At 35.0% G+C, this 22,515-nt stretch overlaps 1 protein-coding gene across 1 annotated transcript; it reads left to right on the forward strand.

The window, feature by feature from the left end:
• The first annotated feature begins 833 nt into the window (after positions 1-833).
• On the forward strand, positions 834-21,010 carry cyp1d1 (cytochrome P450, family 1, subfamily D, polypeptide 1). Its single transcript, XM_015336575.2, has 7 exons — positions 834-1,141; positions 1,808-2,680; positions 3,340-3,463; positions 8,383-8,472; positions 11,332-11,455; positions 13,343-13,429; positions 16,268-21,010. The coding sequence occupies exons 2-7, from the start codon at positions 1,841-1,843 to the stop codon at positions 16,548-16,550; spliced, it is 1,548 nt and encodes a 515-aa protein (XP_015192061.2). The 5' UTR covers positions 834-1,141; positions 1,808-1,840; the 3' UTR covers positions 16,551-21,010.
• Positions 21,011-22,515: the final 1,505 nt, after the last annotated feature.

A 22,515-nucleotide genomic window follows, 5' to 3' on the forward strand; every position in this document is an offset into this window, starting at 1 on the left:
GGTAACATTGTCAAGTAAGTCAGTTTAACATATCAGGATGACCAAACAAATTCAACTGCTTGTGCTTTTAATAGAATACAGTTCACATAGTGCATCTTGACCAACACAAATAAAACACAGATACAGTATCTGGAATTGTTCATGTTAGTGTACAATTTGCCAATCCATCAAACAGTCATGTACTGTATTTAGTACACAACACAAACAGTTGAAACAAAAGCCTAATGTTTTGACAAATATGTGGCCTTCCTGTATTGTATTTTTTTAATTGTAAGCAGCATAAATATTCTGAGAGATTCAGTGATCTCTTGGAGATGTGTTGTTAATGATAGAAAAAGATGGTGAAATACTATTAGAAGGACAGGATGCTATTAGGACAGTATATGAAGCTGTTGATAGCTACTGCAGCAAGGAATGGGGAGTATTTGAGTAATAAAAAACATAGCAGAATGTTTATACAAAATGCATAAATCGCGCACATATATTTTGCAAAGCTGCTATTACTATCAAAAATAGTATAGCTCCTTTTTGTGCTACACACTGCGCGCTCTTGAATTAAGGTAAATATATATAAAAAAGCTTAAAATTGCGTTCTCGGGCTGTCTGCAATTATTAATAATGCATTTTATAAACGGAGGCTTAATGTTGTTCTTTGAAGAAAAAAGTCCAGCCCGCTGCAGTATTGACCAAATTTAGCTTTCCTTATTGTATAAACTGGACAAGGAGAAAAGGAGGGGGGTAACAACACCCCCCCGATTTTACTGCGGTGGTGTCTCCCCACATCTTTTCTTTCTGTTTTCCAAACGCTGTCTCACGGCGATCAACAACAACAACAACAACAACAACAAAAAATGCAAGGCAACTAATTCATTCGCGTTGCTTCGTATGGAAAAAAAAAAGTTTCTGGAGGAACAACAACAATTCTGACAGGCTACAAGGGTCAAAGGCTCGCCTTTCAGTATGAGCGCTTAAATATTCAGCTCTTTCTACAAAGCCCTTCCCTCTTCACCTCAATCTGATTTAAATATTTAGTCCTTCTGCGTCGTTACAAGTCATGATACCTTGTAACTGATTTAGAGGGGGCACTTCAGTCTTGTAAGAGACGTCCTGGAGCAGCCTAAAACTTTATCTGGGCATTTTCGTAAGTACTGCAGTGTTTACTTCAAAGGTTTTTAAAAAAGTAGTAGGGCTTTATGCTTCACTCAATTAATGTTCTTTCTTTTAACTAGTTAGTATTAAAGTGTACACGCTAAATTGAAAAGATGTCACTTTTTCAGTTGCTTTTTGTCAGGTAAAGATCAATTCTTTTCAAGGGAATTTTAGAAGTTGTCATACAGAATGCAACGTAGCTTATTACAGAGTGAATTGTAGCTAGTAGTGATGTCTGCCTGGGTTTAAAAAATCCAAGTCTATAAATATAGTGTTTTTTCGTAAGTTTACACTGCTTATATATTTACTTTTTAATGAATATTGTGTATTGCTTCAATTCCTGAAGAAAAGACAGCAAATTAGTGCTAAATATACAATAAAATCAATTATGGTAAAACATGTAAATACATTTATTAAAGTTAAAATTGCTCATTTTATTTCCAGGATTTGAATTTGAATGCAATGATTCTTGCTGTAGAGCTGTGAATTGTGTAATTTCCTAAATGTTAATATAGTAAACCTGCATTAACATTAAAATAATATTTTTTTGTATTTAACAGTCCTCATTTTTATTGTGTTTGCCCTTTAGCCCTATACTGTAAGTAATCCCAAACATTTTAGATGTGCATGTTATTAATTAACATATTTTTCTCATTAGGCTCAAAGTTTTCACTGACTCTGGAGTGTGAAGATGGCTGTCAAACTGTTTATATTAGAAGGTCCACTTATTCCCTTTTGTGATGTCACTGTGGTCCTCTGTGCTTTTATTGTGATCCTCATTGCCCTCAGAAGCAGGAAAAGTGTGAGAAAAGATCTGAATCATCCTCCAGGACCAACACCCTGGCCAGTCATTGGCAACATGCTGCAACTAGGGAATCAACCACATATATCCCTGACAAAGATGAGGAGAATATATGGAGATGTGTTTCAGGTTAAAATGGGCTCTTTGCTTGTGGTGGTATTGAACGGTTATGATACCATAAAGCAAGCACTAGTCAGACAAGGAGAAAGTTTTGCTGGTAGACCGGAATTATTTACGTTCTCTGCCGTAGCAAATGGGACTAGCATGACTTTCAGTGAGAAATATGGCGAGAGTTGGATACTCCACAAGAAAATATGCAAGAACGCTCTGAGAACCTTTACTCAGACAGAGGCTAAAAACTCTACCTGCTCTTGTCTCTTGGAGGAGCATATTTGTTTTGAAGCCTCAGAGATGGTCGGCATGTTAATGGAACACCCTTGTAAAGAAAGTGGTTTAGACCCCACAATTCCAATTGTAAGCTCAGTTGCTAATGTGGTCTGTGCACTGTGTTTTGGCAAAAGGTACGATTACAATGACAAAGAGTTTCTCACCATTGTCCAAGTAAATAATGAAGTGCTTCGAGTTTTTGCTGCAGGAAACTTAGCTGACTTCTTTCCCGTGTTTCGTTACCTGCCAAGTCCTGGCCTCAGGAAATTAGTCCAATACATAGAAAGAATGAACAGTTTTTTGGCCCGAAATATTGAAGAACACTTAACTACATTTGATAAGGTAAGAATGTTGACAACACTCAGTCATTCTGCTTTGGTGTTGGACGTGACATGTTCAGACACAATTTGTAATGTGGTGTGAATAGTTTAAAACTGAAAACAATTTTCAGAATGCTTTAGCGGTGTGGTGATAGCTGGGGAATTGCAGCACCATCTACATATGGATCAGTATACTGTTATAAAAGTAGATGGATGAAGGTCAGAGTATTGTTATAAAGAAACCATTTTTATTTGAGTACTGTAACTGTTTCAGAATGACCGAAGCCTTATTGGTAGTTTACCTTTAGAATTTTGATTATGAAGGTATTTCTTAGTCCTTTAGGTTTCCAGTTGCTTTTACCAAAGAATCATATAACAATTGTGGAAAAAAATAGATAACGTGGTTTTGTGGAAAGACTTGTGGCACAATCACTTCAATGTGTTCTATATTGTACTGCCATAAAACACATTAAGCAGTACATCTCTAGAATATTCTATTACTGCTTATTTAAAAATATCCCATTCACCCTATAATAACTGAACTCTCTGTAATTCCCAGCCTCCTTGCACAAATAATAGTGATTATTTTACTATTCACATATTCTTTGCATATTTTAAGATAACAAACTATGGTGTTCAATATTGTCTGTATTCCAGAACTAATTTTATTTTTCTTTGTAGAATTGCATCAGAGACATTACAGATGCATTGATCGCTTTGTGTGAAGACAGGCATGAAGAGAGCAAGAATTGCATGCTTTCAAATAAACAAATTGTCAACTCTGTCATTGACATATTTGGGGCAGGTAAGAAGCTGTGTTGATTCCTGCGTTATATATGCCAGTGGTTTTTGCTTCTGGTTGGTGGGTATCAACTTTGTCCAGTACATATTCACTGAGGATTATGATGATAATGATGGGTATGTAGTGCCCATCATTATCACCCATTAACACCCTTTTCATATAAAACCTTTCATGGTACATGATAAGTACCTTAAGTAAAATGTTGGCTTGGGTACATTGAAAAAGATGATCTCTTTAATAAACTTTGGAACTAGGTTCAACCGAATACCAATTCATCGGGCTTTAATTAGGCAGTACAGTGGCTCAGTGGTTAGCATTGCTAACCACTAATTCCTGGGGTGCCATCTGCATTGAGTTGGTATGTTCTGTGTCCAGGTGGTTCTACAGTTTCCTTCCACAGTCCCAAGACATACTGGTGGGTTAATTGACTTCAGGGAAAATTGGTCCTGGTGTGACTGAGCGTGTGCATGTCTGTGTTAGCTTTTGTCAACTGTGCAATGGACTAGGCTCAGTGGACTGTGATATCAAGCCCAAGATGTGCAGTAGCCTGCCTTGCGCCTGTTGGTTGACAGGATACAGTAGGCTCCAGCTCCCCAACAACCCTGTATTGGATAAAGTGGTTAGAAAATGGATGGATGGTACTGCAAAGTTCACCAATATCCTACTTCAAATTCAACTGACTGGAAGAAAAAATGAGAATGTTCAAAACATTCATTCTGAACACAGTCAGCCAGTCTGTTTAGAAAGCTACAGCAACAATTGAAGAATCAACCTGAGTTTGAGTCCTTTCTTCACAGTGAGAAAACTACAGTATTAAGTATTTACTAAGGAAAACTGTCCTAAAAATGTCTAGTCAAAAAAGCTGTTTTGGTTAAGAATTCACTAACTGAAGAATAATCCCTGGACCATTCTTGAGAACCATTGAAACATGCAATGATCTTAACCTGTTCAAAGAGAGATTTATAGTAACACAAAATAACAACTCAAAATATTTTTTTTACATAAGTCTTTGTATGGACTTGTATGAAGCCCGTATAAACTTGTATGACTCCTTGATGAAAGCATTCTCCATTCGCAAAACAATTTTTTCCACATACTGTATCATTGGAACAAGTTAAATTAAGTCCACTCTGTTGTCATGAGCCCATCAGAACACACATTTTCTATCCTTTTGAAACCTCAACTTTAACTTTGCATCTTTTGGAGTTAATAAATCTAAGAATTCTTTTTGTTTAGGGAGCATTGTACAGGGTAAGAGTTTCATTGTAAATTGGTAGTGCATTCATCTGGATACAAAAAATCCTGTAGAAATGTTTCTAATTAAAGTTTAGCAGGTAATAATTCTTGTTATTGTTAGAAAAACTATTTAAAAACGTGCTGTTTAACTTATGTGATACAGTCTTTATAAAGTAGCAGTCCCTGACCTATTAGCTTTCTGGCATTTGGTGGTACTGAGTTTACAATAGGGATTAGAATTACAGAAGCCTGCATTTTCCTTGACATCTGCAAGCAATTACTGAGGACTCTTGACCTAATATACATATATGTGATCCACAGATGTTTTTTTTTCTTTCATTCTGGATGTTTTATTTTGGATTGTAATGAAAAATAGAATAGGAGGAAGATTTCTCACCTCACTATGGTCCAAATAAATATTATACAGATGTAATAAAATAGCTGCTTTAATCAACAAACTCTGAATTGAACAATACATTGATCAACTCCATACTGAAAACCATCTGCTCCTGATGGTGGCTTTCTATGTGGTTAATGCAAATGCCTTCAAAATAAAAAAAAACTGCTATACATTTCAGTACTGTATGTCCTAATGGTAACTTTGTTCTGCAAATCCAATCTGTAGCTGCACTAGTTATGCTTTATAATGACTCAGTTCTTTTGTTTGTGTTGAATTTTCAAAGTATTTGGTTTTCATGCAGTTTACATCATGTGAGAACATATTGACTGTTGCTGCTAGGCATATTTCTATTAGACTTATTCAAGTACTTGAATACATTAATATCTGTATACATCCATTTCCATTTAAATTATAACTTGATGAATGGATTTTTGTTTGTTATTAATTCAAATTTGAATATGATATACATTATTTGCACATTAAAAATAGACCGGAGGTGCACCGTTGCCTTTAGTTTTGTGCCACATATACAGTATATACATACATTTATACTTAATATAGGCCAATGTGCATGATGTCATCCTGTTTTCAGAAAATGCTGCAATGTATTCTTAAATATTTTTGGATATTATTGCCAGGAAACATATTCAAGCACTTGACTTTTAACTTAAAAATATTATTATTGGCATTGCAATTCACTCTGAGGTTTGTCAGATGAGATGTCAGAATTTCTATTTATTCATATTGTAGGAAACAAATGTTCCACCACAAATTCTTGTGTTGCTCTTAGTTACATACAGTATGTAGTCCTTCAATAGGAGTATTATGGTTAGAAAATAAGGATACAAAACAATTCCAAAGAAGAGGAATTGCTACATGTAGACCACTCTATAAATAGTAGGTAATTGATCTGAGGACTTCATCCTGTGGTTTCTTGTAGCCAGGGTATTGATTTCAACAACATGGATGGGTAGCCTGTTTCTGCAAATATATACAGTACCTCCTGTTCTCATTTTTAAATCCACTTCTAGAAAGCTTCTCATGTAGTAGCCTCTCATCTTCTTTTATATTGTAACATGAGGTTATTCAAAGACCAGCGTGCAGAAACCTAAACTTTAATGCCCTTAACTACAGCAGTGCAGTTTGACCTTTTGAAGTCCCGCAGTGAGGAGAGGTGAGGTGGGAGGAGTGTTGATTCATTCCTTGTTGTCCACCTCTCCCCTTCAAACCCTGAAATCCAGCCCAAAAGCAAAAGAGAAAGCCCAGAAAAGTTCTGGGCTAAAAGTTTTTTTTTCCTTGCGTCAAAAATGTCACAAAAAACATTATGGAATTTTAGCACCCTTTATAATCAACATACATCTTATACAGTTAAAAAAAACAAATAAAGGAATGTGGAATACTACAATTTGGCAGTTTGAGCATGGTCAGTATTTTGCAAACTTACTGTAATAGCAATGATATTTGAGTTTCCTTCCATGCTAGTGTGATTAGCCTTCCCGTCTTTTATAGTCACATCGTACTTTATGGTACTGCAGTAAATAAAGAACATATTTTGAGATACTGAGGACATATTGTGTTGTAGCCATAGTAAATACCTAAGCATGTCTTAGCTGTCTACACTTGTCTGCAAAAAACAAGATTATGTTATCCAGATGTGGTGTCTGGTATAGTTCCAAGATTGAGGGTTATATTGTACTAAAGGTGAAAGATTCAGATTACAGTTGTTAAAGAGGCCCCATTTTATACACACAGTAACGATTCAAAGTCACTTATCACAAGAGTCTATGTAACTGGATTTTGATCAAAACTATTAGCAATGTACAGTATGAGTTTGCATGTTCACCTTGTGTTCATGTGGGTGTCCTCCCACATGGCTGATCCACATTGGCAGTTCATGGTAAAACCTGGACTCAAACATAAAGGTCCTAAAACAGCAAGTGTGACATTTAGTGTAAAATTATATTTAAATAATTGAGGTGTCAGATATTCAGTCAGATATTCAGTCAGATATTATGATTTTGATTGAAAAAATTAATTGGTGTATAAAGAAGAGGATCTTATTACCATGTATAAACCCAGTGCTTTAAGCAGTTTTTAGCAGTCTTTTACATTCAGTTTTACCACTTAAACAACAGGAACATGGGAGCCGTTGAGAAGTGAAATTAACTAAACAAAATATATTGAAACTGTTTTTGTCCACATGGAGTTTTCAAAATAAATTAAATGTATTACAAGTTATTACAGCCTATATACAGTATATTTTAAAGACCAGTTTGAAACTACATAAGAAAATAGGGGAAAATGGTAAGGGTTGTTAAAAAGAAAAACATTTATTTCATATTATGAAAAGTAAAATGTACTGATTATGAGACGGAGGCATTAAACAGATATTAAATGTTTCTCCCTGAAGAAACAGGCAAATACAAACCATGTCATTATTTGTAATATTCAGGGTTTGATAGTTGGTTTCTACTTTTTTACTGTTGAAGAGTAGCCCGAAGAAATCCACTCCAATAAACACTAAAAGAAACAAAATGTTAATAGAAGTAGGGAGAGGTTTAAAAATATATTTTACAGATATTGTTCAAGCCCAAACTTTAGACAAGAAAATCCACTGAGCTTTATTAAACCATAGCCTCTGCCCCCCCCCCCCCCCTTTTTATTTATTCATCATTTAACAAAGTATAATACAGTATTAAAACTATCCAAGTAATTAGTGATTAGTACATATCGGTAGATATTCCAAAATGAATTAATATATTTCTATGAAAACTTCATAACTGAAGAAGATTAAGTTTTTTCAAATTTTTATTTTCGGTCTTAAAAAGAATCTCCTTCCTAACTGATTGATTGGTTGGTTGATTAATTTTCTCTGGCGGTTTCCCAGGTAAGCCCTCATAAAGCAGTTAACCAGCTACTTTTATACTGAGCTGGCTGTTCCAGTAAAGTAACTGAAACCAATAATACTATGAAGAATCTATCACCATATAATAGTAAACTCATTCTCAGTGGATATTAATTAATCAGTTAAGCCAAGCTAAGAGCTACAGGAACATATAATGTATGTACTGTATGTGGCAATTGCTGCAAGTATAATACTGTATTTCCAGATACCTAGGGATGACACTGCTATTACAAGTGTTGTAATTCTCTCCTTGGGTATTTCTTTTTTCATTACATCTGCTTCTTAAAAAAAATGCCAATAGATTTGGAAAAAAAAAGCTGGATAAAATGTGTGTCTTCTGTGATAGGGAATAATCTTTACATTTGTCCTTTTTTTTTGCAGGCTTTGATACAATTATAGCAGGTTTACAATGGAGCCTACTGTATCTTATACAGTTTCCAGACGTCCAAGCACACATTCACCAGGAAATTGGTAATTTTTAATCTTATGAAGTTTATTATTTAAAAGATGGCCTTTCTCCAAATTTACAGTAATGCATGAAGTAAATGTGAAAAGAAAGTAATTCAGATACATAGAAAAATGAGGACAAACACAAACGATAACAAGTCGAAGTCAACAAGTTAAGAGATGGCAGGAGCAAAGGGGTGCAGGCACCTGTTAGAGCTGCAATGCCTGTGCAGTACTGTGCGAGTAAAGTAAAACAATGCCCATTAAGCATTCAACTTGTACAGCAAGTGCTGTATACATTAAGGTGTGTAGTAGAAGTTCATAACAGTGTAAGTTAGCACAGGATCTTTCAACACAGAAAAACTGTGTGGAGAAAGGTGAAACCTGAAAGACAGCCAGAAATTGACTGATCTGATCTGATTTCAATGGGTAATTTTCTCCTTCACCGTTTAATATTATCTATTATAATTTATTCCTGCTCCATATTAATTTACAACACGATAAGGTGATCACACATTGCACTAATTTAACAAGTGCTTCTAATGTAAACCAGGTCACAAATTATTATCATTAGAAACTGATCCTTTTATACAGATACTTCTATTTAAAGAGATTTTGCTAAATAACTTTCTCTAAATTTGCTGATTTTCTTTTTGCATGGATTCTAGCATAGCAATGCAGCTTATACATGCCCCAGTAGTTTAAAAATACAGAAAGTTGAATTCTTTCATGGATGGTATTGGTTTCAAGCACAACTTCTTTTTTCTGTTTCATTACTGGCAGAAATAATTCCACAATGCATGTTCTGTTGTGTTTTAGATATTTAGCACAGTCACTGCAGTTGTGTTTTCATTTTAAATTTTCTGTGCCTGAAAGTTTGTGCATAAATAAGCATCCACATCTGTGGACTTGTGGTTTTTCTTTTGGACTCTTTTGAGCATCAATGAATATGCTGAATTTGTAAAGTTTATATTCTCCTTCTTAACAGACACTGACAGTAATTTCATTTATCAAGCAAATTTAGAATGGGATCTAAAACATCTATTTTAGATCCCATTCCCACCACTTTATTCCAGTCCTGTTTCTCTTCTCTCTGTCCCATTGTCCTCAATATAATACATGAATCCTTGAGAACCGGCATTGTACCAACGGTCCTCAAAACTGCTGCTATTACCCCAGTGCCAAAGAAGCCTAACATGGCTCTCGACAATCTTAACAACTTTCGCCCCATCTCCAACTTACCCTTTCTCTCTAAAATTCTAGAACGTGCTGTCACACTTCAGTTACATAACCACCTCATGACAAACAACCTTTTCGAACCCCTCCAATCTGGCTTCCGTCAACTTCACAGCACAGAAACCGCCCTAGTCAAAGTCACCAACGATCTCCTAATAGCTTCTGATTCTGGTTCTCTTTCCATACTCATCCTTCTTGATCTCAGTGCTGCCTTTGACACTGTTGACCATAACATCTTGCTTTCTCGTCTCGAGACTGTGTTTGGAGTCTCTGACACTGCCCTCAAATGGTTTAAGTCTTACCTCACTGATCGCTGTCACTTTGTCTCCCTCAATGGGTACAGGTCTGAAATCGGTCTTGTCAAGTCTGGTGTCCCCCAGGGCTCAATACTGGGCCCCTTGCTCTTCAGCATTTACATGTTCCCACTTGGTCAGCTTTTAAGATCACATGGCCTCAGCTTTCATTTTTACGCTGACGATACTCAAATATACATCCATACCAAACCCGACACTGACGTGGCTGTCTCTATCCTATCTAATTGCATCTCTGACATAAAAATTTGGATGACTCAAAACTTCCTTCATCTTAACTGTGACAAGACTGAAGTCATGCTTATTGGTACCCCCCATCAACTTCGTAAAGCCAGTCCTGTAACCCTGTCTGTAGATGGCTCTGTACTTGAGCTTCAATCAAAATTGAAAAACCTTGGGGTTATATTCGATTCTGGCTTAACATTCGACCCACATGTACAGCATACTGTCAAAACATCTTTTTTTCACCTTAGAAATATCGCAAGACTACGCCCTATGCTATCATTAACTGTGGCTGAAAAGCTGATCAACATATTTGTATTCTCTCGAATTGACTACTGCAATGCTCTGCTCCCTGGTGTATCTAAATCTACTCTGAACAAGCTGCAGTATGTCCAAAATTCAGCAGCCAGAATCCTGACCAGGTCTAGTACAAGTGTTCACATTACTCCTATCCTGGAGTCCTTGCACTGGCTTCCGGTCAAATTCCGCGTAGACTTTAAAATCCTCATGCTCACCTACAAGGCTTTACATGGCTTGGCACCTCAATACCTGTCTGAACTTTTATCGCCCTACTCCCCACCTCGCAACCTCCGCTCTTCAAATTCTGCCCTCCTTACTGTCCCCCAAGCCCGTCTACATTGTATGGGCGACAGGGCCTTCTCCTGCTATGCCCCCAAGCTCTGGAACTCTTTACCCAAGGATATTAGAGAGTCACCTTCTCTAAACTCCTTCAAATCCAGACTCAAAACTTTCTTCTTCAGTAAAGCCTTTACTTAACTGGTTCCATTCTTCACCCCTCTGCTCTTCTTAATACCATCTTCCACGGTCTCCTCTATTGTTATTGTTGTATTGTTGTAATTATAATTGTGTCCTGTCTTGTGAAATTTTCTTATTTATTGTTGTAGTCTTCTTATTTATTGTTATTGTCATCCTGTAAAGCGCTTTGAGAAGCCACATTTAAAGGCGCTATATAAAATAAAGTTTATTATTATTATTATTATTATTATCATAAATTGTGATGTTTTTTTTTCCTATTCTGAAAGTGGTGAGCAAATTAACCTTAAAGCTTTGATGTTTTTGTGCTCCAGCTTACTCATGTGCTGTTTTTATCTAGATGATAAAATTGGCTCCAGCAGACTTCCAAGGTTTGAGGACAGACCAAAAATGCCTTACACAGAAGCATTTATATCCGAAGTATTCAGACATACATCCTATGTCCCGTTTACAATACCACACTGGTAAGTCCAAGAATCCTATTTTGAAAAAACACATTTCCATACCAAAAACAAAGACTCTTGCAGTTTTTAAACACAGCATTTTCCTGTTTCAGTCTGGTTTCTTCCATAATGTTAAACTATTATTGTTAAATTCAATAAATAAATTCATATGGCATTCAACTTTTAGATACATTGGACATAAACTAAAAAAACATGTTCTTTGATTTAGTATTATGGCAAAAAAGAGGCTCTGAAACAATAATTTCATAAAACAATATGAAATGTGAATTTGCTATAATAGCTGAAAATTGCTGTTGCTGATTTATGATGGCTTCTGTAATATTTTGAAAAAAAATAAATAGAATATTCCTTTATACAGTTTTCACAGTGTATTATTTGAAAATTGTGTGAAATCCTATTACCGTGACCTACTGTATGTCATTTCAATATTTCAGGTTATATTCCCAATATCTGTCAGTACACTTCTTCAGTTCTTGGTATTTGTAAACTTTAAGATTTTCTGCAAAAGAGCTCTTTGTCCACCATTTATTACACAGGATTGCACATACACAGTAGCAAACCAAAGCAATAGATCAGGGGTAGGAAACTGTGGTCCTTGAGTCCCATGTTTCTAGTTTTCATCCCATCTCCATTCTTAATAACCGCATTAAGCCAATGAAGTGTATAACAAGACAGATCAGCTGTGTTTTCCACGTCTTATAATTGGGTGTTAATTGAAAGCTGCTTGTAAAACCTGCAGGAACCTGTCAGTGGAAGACAAGGGTTGTCTGCTCCCATATTAGAGGTTAGCTGCTCTCGTAGCAGAGAACTTGATAGATGTTATACAGTACATCCTGGAAGCTATTGAATAAGATTGTGGACAACACATACTTTTTTTGAGTGCTTGAATGAATAGGATTGTGGACAAAATAGACCCTACATTCAGTTCTTGAATGAGTAATGTCTGTGTGGAGATTAACTAGTAGCAATACCTTATGTAAGACATAAACAAAGAGAAAGTGATTTGAGCTGGTAAGATGATCCTCTGCTTTGGAGTGCCAGTTCTACACATCTGAGCTTTGTTTACACCAGACAGAGCATTTCTCCTTTTTGGTTTAGCAAACAAAGAATCAATTATAGTATGAAACTGATTGTTGTTCCTAATGAAATGTAAGAAATGTCGATCTCCATAATTTAAAGGTTTGTTTAGTTTACCTTAGTTTGGGGAAAAACTTGAAATGGTCAAAATACAAACATTTTATTTTACAAGGTGAAATGTAATTTTTTTCTTCATCATTGACAAAGTTACACAGAAACAATACAATAATATTGTGTGATAGGTAATTTAATACATGCGTTTTCTTACAACTATATGACACACTCATGAGCAGTTAACCAATTTGATTTTCTGTTGTAGGTGTTTATTCATAAGAGATGTAGTTTCATTGAGAGAATTCATTGAAAAATCCAAGATTAATATATCACAAATGGAAGTGTATACAGTAATATTTAACAACTCAGAATATATCGTACAACAAAGACATGGTATAGTTCTAGATACTTTACCACAAAACGGTAATCTAAACGATTAATATGAAAATTATTCATCACAATTTGAGATCTTTAGTTGTAATGGGAATAATTGTCTAGACTTAGCAATAATTAAAGCTCTCTAACAGCTAACTGTAGATGCAAAAGTTTTAATATTTCCTGAACCTTTTAAGGGTTGTGTAAAGCTGAATGAATAAATCGACTGAACAGTTAACATTGTGAGAATTAAGAGGTTTAGAAAAATGTCCCATGGAATTTTTTTACAATTATAATTTTTGTATGGTGTGCAGTTATTAATTACATCTACAGGTATATGGATAGATCAGTCTTATCCTTATTGGTGCTTTTTTAATCTAGTACCACAGAAGATACCATCCTCAATGGCTATTTCATTCCCAGAGACACCTGTGTATTTGTGAATCAATATCAAGTCAATCATGATGAGTAAGTATATTACTGTAATTACTGTACTTGCATATTTAACAGGCAGTTAACTATGATGTAGAGATGTAGTGATCTCTGTGCTTCTGTATCAGCACATCTGGGTTGCTGTCCACGAGTGTCCACTCCACGGGTGAAATGGCTGGGTGGAGTCAGGCAGGCCCAATGTAGGCGCAGAGCTCAGAGCTTCATTGTGTCTGAACACTTCCTCTGCTTCTTCTGTTCGCTTGAGGAGTTCTGACCATGGCTTCTCTCCCTCTCTTTCAACACCTACTGTACGGTGGAAGCACAGTCTCAAATGAACAGGCTGCATCATTAACTCTTTCTTAAGAGTCCTCTTCTACCATATAAGCGGGTGTTTCCTATGAAACTAGGTAGTTACTGAAACAGAAGTGCCTGTATCTATTAACATGTTGCACCTCCTATCTCTTAAACATATACAGTAGTTAAATAGAAGCAATTGTTCCCTTGTCCCATGTTTTCTTTCTTTCTACTACTTGGATGTTTCTTGCAGTTATAGAATCTGGGGCTGGGCTGGGCCAGCATCCTCATTATATTAATCAATGTTTTGGATTTGTTAGTTGGGGTAGAGCCAAAGGTACTGGGGGCAGATATGGTGGATGTAGGAGGTCTGGCAATTGCAGCAGCTGGTGCTCCTTCCTTCTAAGTCCCTGTCTTTCTTTCCCACTTCTAGTAGTCTGCCTAGCAACTGTCAATTGTTCCCACAGAGTTCTGTTAGTATTATTATACTTGAGCTCCAGCAACGCATCATGGATCGCTTATCTTACTCCTGGGATATGGAGTGTTCTTTCTCAGTCAGTCTCCCATCACTCTCCATTCTCACTCAAACAAGGTACTGCTTCATTCTCTTGGGGCTTGCGGATATTTCCTTCTTTCCTCTAATGTTCTGAGTTCAGAGGAGGGGGGGCACAAGTATTGATTGTAGTCCACCCCCCTTTTCCTTCCCAGTACCTCTCAGCTTCTTGAACCATTTTGTCCTACTCTAGTTCTTGATGCCTGCGGATTCCTAGTTTCATACTTCCCTGCCTTCACGTCAGTTCTTATACTGTATAATTGTATAATGCCAGCATGCCCAAAGGGGTTGGGCAGCCAGTTGTCCTTGGACCCCTAGAGGTTTTTTTTTCTCCTCCAGAGAGTTTTTGGTTCCTCTCCTCCATTGTCTTCTGGTCTTTTCTGTTCTGTATTCACAACATGTATGGCCACTTGCATTGTTAAGCGCCTTGGGGCAACCTTGTTGTGAAAGGCGCTATATAAAAATAATTTTTTTATATAGCATCAACTTTTGCCAACTAATGTGAATTTGACTGTTGAGTTACAGCTTGTGTTGTTTGTCAGCATGTCTCAGTTAATTGTGTTGAAGGTGCCTCCTTGTTTAATGACAACAGTGGTTAAAACACTTCAGAGAATTCTAAACCCCTGTTCCTGGACAACCTAGTGTTATTATTGGACTCTTAAATGGATTGGGAAAGATGAGGAAAATCAATTATTGTAAGATTTAATTAATATAATTATGTTCAAAGAACAAGGTTTGGAAAAGGTGAATGAAACTAATCCTTAGAATTCCAGGGAGGGGATGCAGCATTTGTGTTTATTCAGATTTAGTTTCACTCCTTTTATCTGAGCAGTGCTGGCTGTCATGTTAAATGGAGCACGAAAAGAAAAACCTCAGCATTTAATTCATGACTCTATTAATAAAGATTAAACTCCATGTCAGGTAATGGTTGTTGTCTTTGTCTAGCACATCATCCCATAAAGACAACAAAGAAGGTCTGAGAAACAGAAATAAGGTGCTATTATGAGGAGGTGGAAGTACGTGAAAACGTTATGCACGGTAGAAAAAATAAAAAAGAGACCACTTTCCAGAACATTCCATATCCAAGCATTTATATTTCACAACAAGCACAACTATGTCAACACAGCTGCTTGTTTTGATGAGTTCTCTGCTCCGTCATGCTCTTCATCAGCGCATACATTCTTCTGAACGTCGCCGTATATTTTTCTGATCCATTTATTTTACATTTTTTCACACAATTGTTTTCACATGAAATGCAGCAAAAAATAACTCACTGTAATATATGAAAACCCCAAACACCCATCGCCCATCTCTCCCAGCAGCATTCCCATCTATGGTCCTGAGGGCTCCTAAAATCTCATTCATCAACTACAGTGAAACCCCAATAAAACAAGGCTTTGACTTCATACTCCACACCTCCACATGAGAGTGTTTTCTGTTTGGGTTGGCATACTAATATAATAATACAATATATGTCAGAATAATATACAGCAATTATATATAGCTCATCCATAAAAACAGTGAAAGGAGGAAAAGGCAAAGTTTTAATGACTTCAGGGGGTGAGGTCTGTGCCTGGCTTTTAATTTTACTGTACTACTGTATGTCTTTACATTTATGAATCTGAAAGATTGGAAATCACATTCATGCTGTTTTTCATTTTGAATGTTCTTTCTCCATGATTGGCCTATGTTTTTATGTTTATGTCTAAAATCTGCATGAGCTGTATATAAAACACCTGGATCTTAATATACTGACGTTATTCCTAATATTCAGAATCTTGATCCTTTACATTTCCTATAGAAGCAGAGACTAGCATGCTATCTGTGTGTGTGAAAACAATTATATCTACTGCATATCTACAAAATTTTATTCAAGAAAAAAAAGGTACTGTATTTCTGAGTTTTTAATTTAAGGTGAAAGAAATCTGACATTATTTATATTAGAGGATCAGCTACCTACTGTATATTTTACAATGGTGGTACTGAAAAAGTAACCATTATTAACCATTCATATTTGTTTTTTTCAGTGCTCTGTGGAAAGATCCAGACAAATTTCAGCCAGAAAGATTTTTGGATGAATCAGGACAATCAAACAAAGACCTAACAGAAAAGGTCTTGATATTTGGAATGGGTAAAAGGAGGTGTCTGGGAGACGGGTTTGCCCGTCTTGAGATGTTCATCTTCTTAACCACATTACTCCACCGTTTTCAGATTAAAAATGTTCATGGGCAGGAGCTGGATTTAAATGCTGATTATGGGCTAACAATGAAGCCTAAGCCATACAAAATCAGTGTTTCTCAGAGACTATAACAGCTTATAGAGGGCAAACGATATTTAAAGCCACTGGCAAACAACATACTAACAATATTGCAAGCTGAAGAATTAAAAATAAAAACTAAGATAAATTAAAATGGCAGTGACAGGCTTTCCTCTTTGAAAGGAAGGTTCAGTGAAATATGAAATTATGGGAAAAACTAAAGCCAAAGGCAATAACAAGAAATGAGCTTAGTGTGCACTGCCTGATTTTAAAGCAACTAAATAAAAAAGAATGTGGAAGTATGCACTCGGTCTCATTAGTAGCAATTAAAAACTGGATCAGAAGTGGCTGAGATCCTGCAAAATTTCAGGGTGAATTTGAATGGCCTGACTGGTTCATTTGGACAATGCAAAATGTTTATCAAGTCCCTACAATAAAACTAATGTAAAGACTCTTTGAGTATACAGTGTATTAGCTTCTAACTAGTTGTACAATATTCCCTTATAATGAAAGATAGTAATGCTCGTGTTACAGTTTTGAAATGGAATAATGACAATATAAAAAGGCTTATACAGGCAGTGTTCTGCTCAACTAAGAAATATTTCTTTGCTAATATCTCCGTCAGGAAAAATATAGGAACACATTAGGAAACACTTTTACAAACATAAGAATGGTGAATATTATAAGAAGTAGAATTAATATTTACAATGTTATAAATGTAATTGTCTTTTAGATCATTGTGTGTCTTTATTAACATCTACAAGTTTTGTATTTAAAATCAGGTACTTCAGATGTGTGAATTAATCACAATATTTTGTAAGCTCTTAACCATATCAGTTGCAATAATATATATTGTGTTTTTTACAAAAATATTTTAAAAAATACTCAAATTTAGTTTTTATAAAAATCAAGCATGTGAAAGTATATAATGTTTCCATTTCTCTTCTGTTGTCTAGAAATGCACTTTTATTTGTTCACTTAAATGTGTTATGATTTAAACTAAAATTAGGTTTTAAATAAATAGCTTTAAAATAAGTTTAATTTTGATTTCAAAAAGGGAATGTTTTACATGTAAGCAGCAGGCAGTTTACTGTTAAGTATGGCTTTAAATATGAATTTGTATGACTGTTCAAATCCAAGACTTCATGCTGAATACTCAATGTATTAGATTAGGGGCAGTTGTTTTATTTAGTAAAGTAGAAAACATTCAGATACAGTGAAAAAAACAATGCATTTCTCTCTGTTGAACTGAACTACGTTTAAGTTGAATGCAGCTTTAAGTAATTTTTAGAGAATAAATTTGTCCCACTATTTATGGTGTTATATAATCTACTTTACATCTATAACAGAGGCATTTTTAATGATTTATATAACTTGTAGAAAAGCTTTAAAGGATATATTTTAAAGAAGCGTTAATCAAAAAGAAGAGATAAAACCTCACATCTAAAATTACCCCTATAATATTTAAAAATTAAACACATTTCATAATTTTAGATAGCTAAGGTTATCAAACAGAAAAAAATCAAGTATCTCGTCTAGTTATATGTTACATATACACCCACACACCATCCATTTCTCCATATTTTATCTCCAAGATTTAAGAAATGCTTCAAGCACGTCTAAAGCTATTAATTCAAGCCTGCCTAAGCTGCTGTGGTTGGGATTTCAGCAGATATGTCTTATTTCAGTTCTTCCTCTAGGCATTGTAATTAGATTTGGTCTCTGTATTTACAAGATGTTTTACAATTTTTACAAAACATACATTGTAAAAAGCCTAGAAAATAGAGTTGTCAAAAAGGAAATGTGGAATAATGACAAAACCATAACTAAAAGCCATGAAGACATTCCATTAAATTAGATATCTAAATTATTCAAGAGAATAGTTTAGAATTCTTACTTTCTTACAATGCCAAATTATACATCTAAAGAAAACCAATACCGTGGAATCATTTGAAGTAACCAACAGTGTAAGACAAAAGCATGGAATTATGATCACTCAGAATAAACTTGTTTACTCATTGTTGGATGCAATATGGGGGATTCAACCCAATATTATTTGTGTTGTTTTAAGTCTCCTGAGAATATAGTCTGGTGGGTTTTGTAGATCTCAATCAGTAGACCTTTGATTTGTTTTGCAAGGGCTAGTTAGGACAGGCATTGACATTGAGAGTGCTAAATACCATGCATTTGTTTTTCTCCTTAAATCAGACATTTTGTTCCCAGCAGTTTTGTGTATCTTCCAATACCCGTTCTTAATATATTGATGATACATAAAATTCTAAAAAAATAAAAAAAATATTTCAGTCTTTTGTTTGTTGCACATTTTACTTACAGCATAAGATGTTATTTTATGCATTTGTGGTGAATGGCATCTCAAAGATATTTTTAAACATCTTAAAATGAAAAAAAAAGCGTTATACAGTACCGCAGTACATTACAATTTGCAATTAAATATTTTCTGTTAAGTTTGAATTCGAAACGTAATGACTACATTTCTAGAATATGCAGTATAAGAAAGTAAAAATGACTGACAAAAAGTCACATTACTAAACTAAGTGATAGGAAACCAAAGAACCCAGCAATGCCATATACATTGTCCAGTAACGCTTTATTATTTATATTTAGTATTGCAAAAAAAATCTGTGAAATGTTTTGCTTTAAATTTATGGCTTACCATGCACACCATTCAGAAGCTATTTGTTCTTCAGAGGAGAGGGTGGTAGTGGTGTGAACAACTTCTTTACAACGTGAATGTCATTTCTCGATATATTAAACTTGGCATCATGTGTCTTTTTCCAAGACAACACTGAAACAGATCTGTGTGTGTGTGTGTTGTTTCCATTTTTGGCAGAGATTATTCTGTATAAATTGTCTTGTAAACTGGGGGAAGAACAAAATTGGCATTCGTGCCCCCAGGAGCAGACAGTAAAAAGCTGTAAATCATGCCAGGGTATCTTAATGTTCCAAGGCTTAACATTGGGAGAAGACTTTACATTAGGTTTAGTCGGAGAAAAAGAATGTCATTTGGCAGTGATGGCCCACTAGTTTGGAAGAGAGTGTTGCTGTGGAGCAGTAGACTGCAGCAGGTCAGAATACACATTTCTAATTCAAGGGGGAACATAACCTTGAAGGCACAAAAGCTAAAACTCAAGAGACATAAAAAGCATTGTTTTAAAATATAGTATTGACTTAGTGGATAGACTTAAATTTAACAGTGATTCATTAACTCTTATGCCCATCTCAGCTTTATTGAAAATATGTCAGTGTAGGTTCTTTTATCACTGTAAATAAAGATCTATGAAACTTCACATAACCATTGTAAATGAGGTACATATTTTTAAAATTTTGTATCTGCTTTTTTTAGTCAAAAGTAACAGCTCCTGCATGTTTCCTTTCTTTTTCATTGCAGGAGAATAAAGATACTATGACCATTTGACAAAGGGCTGTTTCATTCTGTGAGGTCTTTCAAATTTTACATACAATGTTTACACTCCAGTTTCACAATGATCATGTCCAGGTTCTTTAATGTCCAGCTTCTTTATCACTGCCCATCAGCCTGGAACACATACTGTATATATATATATGTAAACTTGTTGTTAATGTTATTGTTAATGGATTTTGTCTTTGGTTTTTGCCCTTTTGTGTTCATTGTTTCTTGTGTCTAACCTGTTTTTGTGGATGCACAATGATATTCATTGCAGTGTTAGTGTCTGTTCTGTAACCTGACACTCATGGTGTAGTTGTCGGTCTTTGTTTAGATGTTGTTGTAAGAGTGTGCGCGTGTGTGTGCTGTTCCGCAGCTTGGTTTTTAGAAGCCTGTTTTTCTTAAAGCTGTTAGTGGTGAGCTCCTTAAAAAGATACAGTTTTGGCAACATTTCCCTTGTTTTCCCTTGTCTCCACTTTTTGCAAATATGTTCACAGTACTGGAGCACTGAAATCAATGCAGTAGTTGTTTTGCTCTTCATTCTTTTTTCCTGTACAATTTTATGGCTTCTGCTCCCATTTTAACTTATAGCAAGGCAACTTAGTCACAGACCCATATTATATCAAAACATCAACCACCTGTTCACTGCGAATTGCAAGGGTAGATCGGTTTCAGTTTAATCTGGATCTAAAATACAAAGGCTTTGATTACAATTTAAATGGTTTAAAAAAATCTTATACTGTAAATTACCAGGAAAACTTGTAGGAGTGGGAAATGTCAAAGTCCTCACCCTTTAAAAAGACTAGCACACTTTTTAAAATTTCTTAAAGAAGAGGTGTCTCCCTAATTATTAAATCAATTTACTATTCAAGGTTCTGATTAAAAATGCTAGATTAAATGAAGGTATTAGATCACAGAAAAACTCATTTCTTTTCATTCCAAGTTGAAAACATTTTTATTTGATCGTGCTTTTAATCAGTGTTTTGTTTGTGTATGTACAGGACATGATGTGTTGTACTCTGCAGTGCTCTGGGCTGTCGTGCCATGATGAACACTATATAAAAATAAATTTGACTTGACAAATTGTAATTATGCTGCCTGCCTCATCTGAATAATTAGAAACTGAAAGATAAAAGGCATTCCCCTTGATTCTTCTTGCAAAACCCACGGAAATGTCTGCATACTGTAATTTGAAAAATAGAGCTACAGACTAGAGAGAAAAGGCTTCAGGAATTTTCAGACTCTGTTTGGCTATACTCATTCCACAAAAAGGTACCTTTGTTTTTTTCACTATTTCATATTTATATATGCCACAAAAATACACTTTGCAATATGAGATACTTTTAGCTCAGTGTTTAATTTGGGCAAGTTCATTTACATACTTTGTTCATTATTATGTGGAATTTATTACACAACTAGGCAGTCAAACACAAACAAAGGATTCCACGATCATCAATGACCAGACTGGAAGAGCAATTCTCCAGCTGATTGTCAATCCTTACTGTGTTAACTTGGCATCATGTGACGGTGTTCTGAGACAACATCGAAACATCAGATCTCACATGAATTAGGATCCGTACATCTATTTCCTAGTACAGCTTTCAACTGGCAAATTGTCCGAAAAATCCCACCTTTGTCCCTCAGTATTTGTAGATTTGTTTATTATTTATACTGTATTTTGAATACATCAACAAATACATTATTTTGAGCTTATTATTTTGAGCTTTTTGAAAGAAACAAATGTGTACATTATACAGTTAACATTAAAGTTATAAATGTGTTAGATTCAAGATGAAACTCGAGTTTTCCATTTCAGTGAAGTTTCAACATCTGTGAACTATTTTACTTCAGATTAATGACTAAACATGATTACTTTATGAGTCTCTTTGTTTTCTTTTGGTGGTATTTTTATAGCCAGCTTCTTTGATGTGTGTATTTAATGTATTCAAAAATACTTGTATAAGAAACTTCAAATGAAGGATAATTGGGTAATACATTTGACTACTTTATTTTGTTGCTAGTAGTTAATTGATCCAGGGATTCAATCCAGACATTTTTTCAAATTAAACTCCTTCAACAATATGACTGTTTATGTTCCAGACTTCCAACACAAAATAAGTCAAATTTTATGTTACATAACAGCATTCACATAATGTCATCGAGAACCTCCAGAGACAAATTATTATTGAATGGATTCATATCTGACTGTCTGAAAAATAAGAAGATAATAACAGTTCATTTTATTAATCACATATTAATTAATATACAGAACATTATTTTAAACTTCAATACTTCTCAGAATCTGTATGTGCTTGTTAAAATTTGTTCTCATTTATATGGTTAAGTTTTCTTTAAAATTCCACCATTTCAAATGTATTTCTAAATATTATTTCAGTTCTTGAAGTGAAGACCTGCAGACTTAAAAGAACAGCTTTCCTGGTAAACAAACAAAATGTTTAGAGGGTGGTGCAACATTGCCTTTCAGAATGCTATTGCTCTCAGGATATACACACCAACCAGATGTGCATTGAAAAATGACAAACAGGACATATTTAAAGTATTTTTAGAACTCTTAATATATTACAGTACCAGCA

This window comes from Lepisosteus oculatus, chromosome 3, assembly GCF_040954835.1.
Source record: "Lepisosteus oculatus isolate fLepOcu1 chromosome 3, fLepOcu1.hap2, whole genome shotgun sequence".
Taxonomy (NCBI): Eukaryota; Metazoa; Chordata; class Actinopteri; order Semionotiformes; family Lepisosteidae; genus Lepisosteus; species Lepisosteus oculatus.